The sequence below is a fragment of the Anolis carolinensis genome, chromosome 2 (genome assembly GCF_035594765.1).
Source record: "Anolis carolinensis isolate JA03-04 chromosome 2, rAnoCar3.1.pri, whole genome shotgun sequence".
In the NCBI taxonomy this organism is placed as follows: Eukaryota; Metazoa; Chordata; class Lepidosauria; order Squamata; family Dactyloidae; genus Anolis; species Anolis carolinensis.
This window is the reverse complement of record NC_085842.1, coordinates 232,920,659-232,931,410: the sequence shown is the minus strand read 5'-3', so window position 1 is coordinate 232,931,410 and position 10,752 is coordinate 232,920,659. Positions and strand designations below refer to the sequence as shown.

The following is a 10,752-nucleotide window of genomic DNA, read 5'->3' as shown; positions in this document are numbered from 1 at the left end:
TTCATTATAAACTTTATAAAGTTTTATTTCAGGTTTTTATGAACACAGTTCACTTTTACTTCTGGCTGGATTCAGATTTAGATGTTGAGGCTCTCAAAGAAGATAGTCGACGCCTCTTGGCTATTTGCTCTTGACGTTTTTCCTTTGCCTCCTAAAAAAACCCAAAAAGGTGGAAACACCGTAAGTTACATAAAACGCTACATTTTATAAGCATATTTGGGGAACAGTATTTTCAAATGATGTTGGAGTACAATTCCTATCACCCCCTCAACATAACCTAGAAAGGGCTGATGCAGCATACATCCTGACAATAAACTGCCCACTCTGCTTTAAAATCACAATTATATAAAGTTTTTCTCATTACCATGATGTAAGTTCTTATTTGGAAGTGCAATTTTATTAGAAAGAGCTTAGGCAGGGACTGGGCTGAAATCTTAACTCAGAAGACCTTACTTAAAATTAGCAAGCAATATAAATTTCATATCCGTTCAGGACTTGCATCAACATTCATGTGTTCATATCTTGGCCTTTCACAAAACAGACCAGGACAGTATACATGACTCTTCCCACAACCCATTTTATCTTTGCACCAGGAGGCATTTAAGTCCATGTCTGGGACAGAAAGTGGCCTAACTCACACTGGATTTCTCCCCATTTTAGTTAACACATTAACTGAAAATTATTTTGTACAGAACCTAATATACCTTCATTCTCTTGGCCAGGAGCTTGGCATATTCTGCAGCTTCTTCCTTGTTCTTTTGAGTACGCTGCTTTTTCAGAGCAATACGTCTGCGTTTATGTTGCAGAACTCTAGGAGTGACCAAACGCTGGATCTTGGGTGCTTTGGTTCTGGGCTTCTTGCCTAAGCATGCAAGACAGTGTGAATAACAAGATGGCTATCCTGACGTTCAGAGCAAGAATTTACAATTGCACATCAGACTGTTCCATTTCGCTTTACCACTGAACCAGTTTCCAAAAGAATTGTCTTGTTTCAACATAAAGAGTCCTATAGTACCTTAAGAACAACTACATTCAATATTTCCCTGCCCATATAATCTATAACGGAGCTTCTAACACTTTTCCACTCAGGGACCTCTTTTGATCTGAGAAATGTTTATGCAATCCTTGGTATAAATATATATATAAGAGGTACAAAAATCAAGCATTTACTAATAGCAAATCAGCATTTGCAAGGCTTTCTAAACAGACTGATTTTCCTTTTTATGAAGTACAGGAAAGAATCTTCTTCAAAGTCCACTTTGAACACTGCACAAGAATTCTAAAATATCTCAAACAGCCACTACATGATGTCCAGAAACCTTTTACTGTTGCCAAGCTAAGGGGACCTCATTTGGGCTCAGCAACAACAGTTTAAGAAGCAGTGATCTACAATACCATTTGCAAGCATCTGTATGGTATTTATAATCTGAGGTTCTAGTTTCTGCTCTGTGCGTCTGATCAAAATCAGCTCAAACAACCCTAACAGAATCATAGCATAGGAGTATGGGCCACCCAGTCCAACTCCTTTCTGCCATACAGGAAAAGCACATTCAAAGTACCCCTGACAGATGTCCATACAGCCTCTGTTTAGAAGCCTCCAAAGAAGTAGCCTCCACTATACTCAGAGGCATGGAGTGCCATGGAACTTCCCATTCTTCTTACCGAAGATGAAAATTCTTGCCTTTAAGTGGTAGGTACAGAGCAGGCATTCATTCATTCTCCCCTCATCCAGAGAAAGGACAAGATAATAAAATCATAGCTTGGGAAAACTTAAGAATAGTGTACCTTTCTACAAAGTACGAGGGCATGCATTCTCATCTGCCTTATATAATAAACAAGAACGTATAAATATACACAAACAGGGAAAGCATCTGGGAAGGGAAGTGCACTGGCCTGTGGACATCCTGTCCTCCCAATTGCAGAGATACCATTAAGCTCTAAAGGGGGTTTCAAATGCTCCCTGAAGCACTCTATGTGCATGCAGTTGTTCACGAAGCCCCTTTTGATGCATGCAGTTAGTAAGAAATCATGGGTAGCCTGCATGACCATGCAACTCCTAAATTGCTTTTTCAATGCAGCAATGAGTTTTCTAAACTCCTTTCCCCAATATTAAACTAAAGTCATGGGTTCACATTTCCTGTTTCCATTTCCAATTTGATGCATTCGCATCCTCTTCAAGCCGAGCCTTAATGACATCAGATTTATTCTTGTATTTATTCTGGTTATCAGTTAACAGTAGCACTAGCATGTTCTGGAGAAGTTCCTCAGAGCACTGTGTTTCTAAGTAGCAACTCAGAACAATTCTGTGAGATCACTGAAGACAAGCTATATTCTCAAATACACAGAAAGGCACCCATCTGCAACCTTGTATGTAACTATAATTCATCTAAAAGCCTTCAAAAAGACCTTGGTCAAGGAAAGAAATCTGGTTAGTGCTGATGAAATAAAATTGGGATACTCTACAACCTTCCATATAATAATATCAGAAGGCACTATGAAAGAGAAGCCATTCTGTCTTCTAAACTTTCCTTGTCCATTGTTTTCCCCGTAAGAACAGTACTTTTACTTTTGGCAAACAGGTCAGTTGATTAAAGGAAGCCAATTGCTTCTTTCACCCAAACACTGCACAGCCCAAATACCTAACTATCATCAAGATTTACCAGATAGAATCATCATAACAAACTGTACAGGCTTTTGCTTGTTTTTTTACCTTCCTTATTCAATGGTTTTCTCACAACATACTGACGAACATCATCTTCTTTAGAGAGATTAAACAGCTTTCGGATTTTGCTAGCCCTCTTAGGCCCAAGTCGACGAGGCACAGTGGTGTCAGTCAGTCCAGGAATATCTTTTTCACCTTGACAAATTGCCAGACAAAGTCAGTATTATTCTTAGCAAGAGCCGCATGTGAAATTCAAAATCCATTACATTTGAAATTCTAACCTATCACATTTTATGCATCATAAAACCAAGCGTCTTAAGAAAAGACAAACTGAAACTTGAGCCACCTAGTTCCTTTATTATGTTCATTATCTTCAAGTCTCTTGTACAGACAATAACTTATCTAGAATTTCCTACGACCTACTTTCTCTCCTTCAGTTCTGTGGCAGCAAGTACAATCATTTCCATTCAGAAAGCCTAGTCAATGAAAGTTTAATTACATACATCTGTAGCCATGTTGCTCCTGAGATTAGTGATTTTGAGCCTTTAGTTGTGCAGGTTGTTCGGGTATTCACTCCAAAACACTCCTGTAAGGCTATGGCGGCCCCTTGAACTCCCCCTTTATTTTAGGGCAGTGGTTCTCAACCTGTGGGCCATGGCCCAGCAGTGAGCCATGAAAACAAAAATCCAGTCTGCGAACCTGCTTCCTCTTTAATTTCCACTCCTTTCCACAGAGCTGCCCATTGCATTGGATAGACCACATCAGATCTCAATTATTAAATATGGTTTTCTGTGGGCGAGCAGATGGTAACTATTGGGTGGCATATGTTCTGTATTAGAAACTAGAACTGATGTGGTCTATCTAATGCAATTGTCTGAATCAGCACCCCAAATAACCAAACAGATTCTAAGGTTGACAAAAACTGATTCATAACCCTTTTGGTACTAATGTTGGAGAATGGTCCCCGGTCAAAAAAAGGTTGGGAACCACTGTTTTAGGACAACTACACCTTTTTGTGTATCATTATTTTTTGTAAAATCATCTTCCCTTCACTGTGTTTACCATCTCTTGAAGCTTAGAACTTTTTTAGTCATGGCAACCAGAATGATGATTAATGTCCAAATACTACAACACAGATATGGTCTGTTCCCACTAATATGAGCAATAAAAGCTGTCTAGCTATTAAAGGCAGTTTCATGGGAAGTCCTGTTGGATACAGTATCTGAAGACAGTATCTGAAACCATAGATTAAGCTAATGAGAGATGTTGCTGCCCACAACCTGAGACCACTAGAAAATATGAAGTGCAGCAGGCAAGACTCTGCAAACCTTGGGGGTAAATGAAGTATCTGTTTCTAATGCATTTTCTTACAATCTTTTAGCAAATTTCTAAGAACACGTTGCCCACCAAGCATTACCACTCTGACTAATTCAAAACACATGATGCAAATGTATCTTCTTAACCCATTTCACAACTGCCCTTACAAACTGCCCACTACCCAATGCACCAAATCATTACTTTGAAACAGGGGGAAGACCACGCAACTTGACATATTGTGATTGTGCCAAAGACAACTAGGTCTTCTCATATTTGAATACATTACATGAATTCTTGAATATCCAGGTAAGCTATTAACAGCCGTACTCCCTTTGCTTCAACTACTATAAAAATTAGATTCCCATTTCCACTCGTAACGAACTTTTTTTACTCATACTATTGTGTAAAATACCACACTGTTTGATATAGACACAATGGACAAGCCAGATCCAAGAACACAGTGTCTCCACTTGGAATGACAAGAATGATTTCAAGATGTGTTTGTGACTCTTAACAGATTTATCCAGAACATATTGCTACTTCATATAGAAAAACTCACCTTTCTTGATAATCACAAGATTCAAGACACTTAAGTTAGCATCAACAATGCAGCCCCGGACAGATTTGCGTTTTCGTTCTCCGGTTCTCCTGGGGCGATAGCATGAGTGGCCCTTACTGAGTAGCAGGCGGACACGTCCATGAGTCAAGACCCCTTGTTTCATAGGGAAGCCTTGCTTGTCATTGCCACCGCTGATGCGGACAACATATCCCTGGAATAAAGGAGCACAGGCCTCATGGTTAATAACACTTTTATACATATAACTGCATCTGCCCTATCTTCAGATCATCTATTTCCTAAATACTGTTCAAGTTATATTGATAGAAGCTATCTTACTCTTATTTAAGTTGAACATGAAAGCACTAAAAGAGCCTTGGACGTCATTCCAAAAAAGTTGTAACCAGATCCAATAGTGTTTAAACGTTGGTTTGTTACTATTCCAACGACTGAAAATACTGACAAATGTAATGTATGCAGAGACATGTTTAGCTATAACGAACTAATTTAGGCACCTTCTACACTGCCACATACAATCCAATTATCTGCTTTGAACTGGATTATATGGCAATGTGGACTCTGATAATCCAGTTCAAAGCAGATAATGTGGATTATTTAATAATCTGGATCATATGACAGTGTAGAAGGGGCCTTAGATTACCTCCATGAAGATTCATTTTCAAAATTTCTCCAGAAAACCTCACTACTTCCTACCCATCCCATTTACTTAAGCTGGGATTTCAATTGTCACCCAGAGGACCTTTTCATCGGCTGGCCACCCCAAGACAGATAAACAAGCTGTCAGAATTTTAAAATCACCCAAAGACCTATCTCTTCGGCAGGGCTACCCAGCCAGTTTTAATCATGAATTTTAAACTTGTGCCTTATATTTATTCTTTGTTCTGTGTATTTTAATATGTATTTTGTATAATGTTTTGAAATATAATAACTTTTTTTTATACCCCGCCTCCATCTCCCCGAAGGGACTCGGGGCGGCTTACATGTATGTTTTAATATGGGTATTTTGTAGAATGTTTTTAGATTATTGTTTTTAGCGATGCAACCCACCTCAAGCCAATTTTTTTTAAATCTGAAAACCCAGACACTTGTGGTTTCAAACATTTTAGATACTATTATTTGATTTAACATGTTCAAGTACTAAATGCTGTAGACAGGATCCAAGCAAAGGTACACACAACCCATTTTAAACATACATCTAGTAAAATAAAAAAAAACAATTCTGCACAGGAAAAGTTTTATAAACACACACACAAAACCCACTTTTTACATTGAATCTACATTTACAAAATCTCCACAGGTTACGTATGCACAATATGCCTGGGACTGCCACCACATTTCTCACTGACGACAAGTTTCTTTCCTGGAAACTTGCAATGAACCCAACTGCCAACAGGTTAGAACTATTTTTTGAAAGTAGATTTTTACATGCTAACTACAAATCAATGTTATTTGTAGTAAACTACTAGTCATAACATAAAAAGACAAACATTCCCGTAAGTAGGTAGTCTTCACTTTTCACAAGCCCTTTCAGTTATTATTGTTGAGCAGAAGCTAGGTTTCTTGAAAAGTCACAAATTCAGTCAACTATATGCATACATTATTTCAAGACTCCTCAAATTACTTTTGTAGCAGTTTTCACCTTACACTCATCCACCTACCCTTCCCAAGTCCTGGGACCAAATCAGGAGCACACATATGGCCCAACAGGTTTTTTGCATACAAGTTATGTGCCAAAAGATTGATGTTTCACAGAAAGATAACCTATTGTTACACATCTCTCTTGCCTCTCCTCCAGTGAAATGAAGGAAGCATACACGTTTTCCACTTTATATGCAACACTGAAAGAAGTAGAAGTAGTGAGATTGGCAAACAGCTCAACATCTGCTTTGTTTGGTCAGTTGCATCACATTGGCCTAAGTGGGCCGTTAGAGGAGAGAAATGGTATCATTTGTCTTTTGAAAGAGTCTCAAAATGTTAACATAGCAATGCAGACAACAATCTAAACCCTTTGGAGGGGGGCACACTCAATAGTAAAGTACAACCTCTCTATGCACATAATCCCAGGTGCACTCAAGCAAAACTCGGAAAGAATTCTGCCTAAATTCTGCTAAACCATTCCTAGCATGCAATTTAGGTGTACTCTATAGCCATCTATTCAATCATACACAACTTGAAATCCATCCCATTCCAAAGAACAAACTTCAGTTTTGCCGTTTTATATAAGGGACACTGTTTTATTATACCACTGTCTCAGAAAAACATGGTTACAGGTAAGCAACCTTCTCTATATCATGGGACTTGAACATCCATGGATTTTGGTATCCACAGCGGTCCAGGCACCAAACCATGAACTAGATAGCTCCATTATATTTGCTCCTCTCCACTCTCTTGACCACTCAGCATCCATCTACACCAGTGGTTCCCAACCATTGGTCCTCTAGTTGCTTTGGACTTCCAACTCCCAGAAATACCAAACATCTTACCAGCTGTTAGGAATTGTGGGAGCTAAAGCTGGAAAACCTGGTGGACCAAAGGTTGCGAGCCACTAATCTACACTGCAAAATGTATGCAGTTTGACACCCCTTTAACTGCCACGGATCAATGTTATGGAATTGTAGAATGTGTAGTTTGATGAGGACTTGGTACTCTTTGGCAGATAACACTTTGTAAAACTAGAATTTTCACAATTCCATAGCACTGAGCAAGAGCAGTTCAAGTAGTGTCAAACTTCATTAACCCTAAGGTGCAGAAGATGCACCCAAAGATTCCTCAAGTCGACCCATTCTTCCAAATGGGAATTCAAGGTAACTGATCACATTTTAAATCCAAGAAGCAGCTGTCTTACCTTCCATTCCTCGCCCAGAGCATCTGCGGAGACCTCCGCCGTCATCCGCTTCTCATAGAATGTGCGGAGTTTACGCTCATCATCCACTTCGATGAGTTTCTGGCAGCCAGTGGCTGGGAATGAGATATTCAGCTGCAAGGAAGAAAAAAGGACAAGGAGGCAACCTGAATCTCAATATGTTGTCGAAGGCTTTCATGGCCGGAATCACTGGGTTGCTATGAGTTTTCCAGGCTGTGTAGCCATGTCCTAGAAGCATTCTCTCCTGATGTTTCACCCACATCTATGGCAGGCATCCTCAGAGGTTGTGAGGTATATCAGAATCTAGGCAAGGGAGGTTTATATATCCGTGGAAGGTCCAGGGTGGGAGAAATAACTCTTTGTCTGTTGGAGGCAAGTGTGAATGTTGCAATTAATCACCTTGATTAGCACTGAAAAGCCTTTCAATTTCAAGGTCTGGCTGATTCCTACCTGGGGAATCTTTTGTTGGGAGGTGTTAGCTGGCCCTGATTGTTTCATGTCTGGAATTCCCTTGTTTTCAGAATGTTGTTTGTTATTTGCTGTCCTGATTTTAGAGTGTTTTAATTACAGGTAGCCAGGTTTTGTTCCTTTTCATGGTTTCGTCCTTTCTGTTGAAATTGTCCATATTCTTGTGGATTTCAATGGCTTCTCTGTGTAGTCTGACACGGTGGTGGTTAGAGTGGTCCAGCATTTCTATGTTCTCACAAATATGCAGTGTTGGTTCATCAAGTGCTCTGCTATGGATGACTTCTCTGGTTGAGTTAGTCTGCAGTACCTTTCCGGTTCCTTGACTCGTGTTTGGGCAATGCTGTGTTTGGTGGTCCCTATGAAGACTTGTCCACAGCTGCATGGTATACAATAGACTACTGCAGAGATGAGAGGATCCCTCTTGTCCTTTGTGGGATGCAGCATCTGTTGATTTTCTTAGTGGGTCTGTAGATAGTTTGTATCTATCTGAGTGAATCTATCAGGCATTGAAGCTGAAAGGCCATTCAATGCTAATCAAGGTGGTCAACTGCAACATTCACACTTGCCTCAGGCAGACAAAAGTTCTTTCTCCCACCCTGGACATTCCAGATATATAAACCCCACTTGCCTAGTTTGCAACGGATCTCACAACCTCTGAGGATGCCTGCCATAGATATGGGTGAAACGTCAGGAGAGAATGCTTCTGGAACATGGCCATACAGCCTGGAAAACTTGGGCCCTCCAGGTGTTTTGGACTACAGCCCCCACAATTCCTAACAGCCTACCGGCTGTTAGGAATTGTAGGAGTTGCCGTCCAAAACACCTAGAGGGCCGAAGTTTGCCTATGCCTGGTGTAGGTTCACCTATGTCATTGGCAGGAGATTAGATAATGCAACCAAATGGGGGAAAAGGGGCCTCCTATCCCAGGCCATTGAAGGCGGGCCTTTCCTGCCCTCGCCGCCCGGCTCACGAATCCGCTTCCATCCGCTCCCGGGGCGAGGTTTTCTCGACCAAATCCTTTCCCGCCGCCTCCTGCCCGAAGTCTCCTACCCGGATGCGTTATTATTTCTAGGCCCCAAGAGAAGAGCAGCCTTCAACCAGCCGCCATTTCTTACCTTCATGGCAGCGACGCGCCCGCTCGCCTCGGATCCGCCACGGGAAAGAGGCCGCACTTCCGCCCAGCCGGAAGTCAGAGAAGATCCACCAACCCTCGCGAGACTGGAGGAAAGACGCGCGAGCTACTGCCTAGTAGTTCCTTCAGTTTTAGAGAAAAAGATAGAACCACAAAAAGCTTAGAGTGACATATGTCGTCTTTGAATCCGAACACCCCACTTAAAAAAAAAATAGATTCTGAGCTCACTACACTGTTATTATTTCATGGCAACATCCTTTGACACTCTGAGATCTGCACTTTGGGGAGAAATATTGGAATTGGGTTACTGTGAGTTTTCCGGAGCTCTATGGCCATGTTCCAGAAGCATTGTCTCCTGACATTTCGCCCACATCTATGGCAGGCATCCTCAGAGGTTGCGAGTTCTGCTGGAAACTAGACAAGTAGGGTTTATATATCTGTGGAAGGTCCAGGGTGGAAGAAAGACTCCTGTCTGCCTGAGGCAAGTATGAATGTTGCAACTGGCCAACTTGATTAACATTGAATAGCCTGGCAGCTTCAAAGCCTGGATGTTTCCTGCCAGGGGGAATCCTTTGTTGGGAGACAAGAAACAACAAAGGATTCCCCCAGTCAAGAATCAGCCAGGATTCAAAAAGATTACTAGACTGAATTTACCTCTTTTTAAAATTGGATTACAACTCTGGGGGAATAAAAGAAAATGTTGTGGAAATAGGCATGTGTTTCCACATGTTGTTGTTGTTGTTATTTACACAAGATTAGTACACCGCAAACAAGACTATGCTGGCTTTTGTATTGGATCACACGCTGGATACTTCCCAAGTGTCTAGGACTATGTGATGTATCGGTGAAGAATGCGTGCAGATCTGAGTAGGGTGGCCTTTTGCACCTGTCAGATGGTAATTTTGTCAGCACTGGTTGTTTTCAAGTGCTGGCCAAGGTCTTTATATTATTATTATTATTATTATTGACACAAAGACATAGTATGACACAGCAAACGAGATATATATGCTGGATTTTGTATCACAAAATCACAAGTTGAACGCTTCCCAAGTGTTTAGGACTGTGTGATGTATTTTTGGATGATGCGTGCAGATCCCAGTAAGGTGGCCTTTTGCAGTTGACAGATCGTAATTTTGTCAATGTTTATTGTTTCCAAATGCTGGCTGAGATCTTTTGGCACGGCATCCAGTGTGCCAATTACCACCGGGACCACCTGTACTGGTTTATGCCAGAGCCTTTGCAGTTTGATTTTGAGGTCCTGATAATGGCTGAGTTTTTGTTGTTGTTGTTGTTGTTGTTATTTTATTTTTATTATTAAACAAGCTGGTGAAAAGTGGGCTAAAAGATGCTACTCAGAAACTGTATCCAATAAGTGCTAATCAATGGTTCCTTGTTATCCTGGATGTAAATGGCAAATGGAGCCTCTCAATGTACTGTTCAGTGAGGACAAGAAAAACCAATGCAAATCAGGTGGTTGCTATACAACTCGAAGGCACATTGGTCCATTCCAGGGCTCTTCCAGACAGGCCCTATATCCCAGGATCTGATCCCAAATTTTCTGCTTTAAACTGGGTTATATGAGTCTGCACTGCCACATAATCTGAGATAAACAGAAAACCTGGGATCAGATCCTAAGATATAGGGCCTGTCTGGAAGGGCCCGTTCTTACATGCTAAGAAGGGCAAGTTTCCATCTGCTCTCTCCCATTGAGTTAACTGCACACAATTTAGTTT

General features: G+C 40.9%; 1 protein-coding gene across 1 annotated transcript; it reads right to left on the bottom strand.

Moving 5' to 3' along the window:
- On the bottom strand, nucleotides 1-9,160 carry rps6 (ribosomal protein S6). Its single transcript, XM_003216606.4, has 6 exons — nucleotides 9,003-9,160; nucleotides 7,402-7,533; nucleotides 4,539-4,749; nucleotides 2,711-2,857; nucleotides 705-862; nucleotides 1-151 (listed from the first exon to the last, which is right to left on the bottom strand). The coding sequence occupies exons 1-6, from the start codon at nucleotides 9,006-9,008 to the stop codon at nucleotides 56-58; spliced, it is 750 nt and encodes a 249-aa protein (XP_003216654.1). The 5' UTR covers nucleotides 9,009-9,160; the 3' UTR covers nucleotides 1-55.
- Nucleotides 9,161-10,752: the final 1,592 nt, after the last annotated feature.

What these genes read in the sequence shown, in the direction of transcription:
- rps6 (XM_003216606.4), bottom strand. An exon ending in CTCTGGGCGAGGAATGGAAG is followed by an intron (nt 4,750 to 7,401) that starts GTAAGACAGCTG and finishes CCTTTATTCCAG; the next exon opens with GGATATGTTGTCCGCATCAG. An exon ending in AAAACCATTGAATAAGGAAG is followed by an intron (nt 863 to 2,710) that starts GTAAAAAAACAA and finishes TTGCATGCTTAG; the next exon opens with GCAAGAAGCCCAGAACCAAA.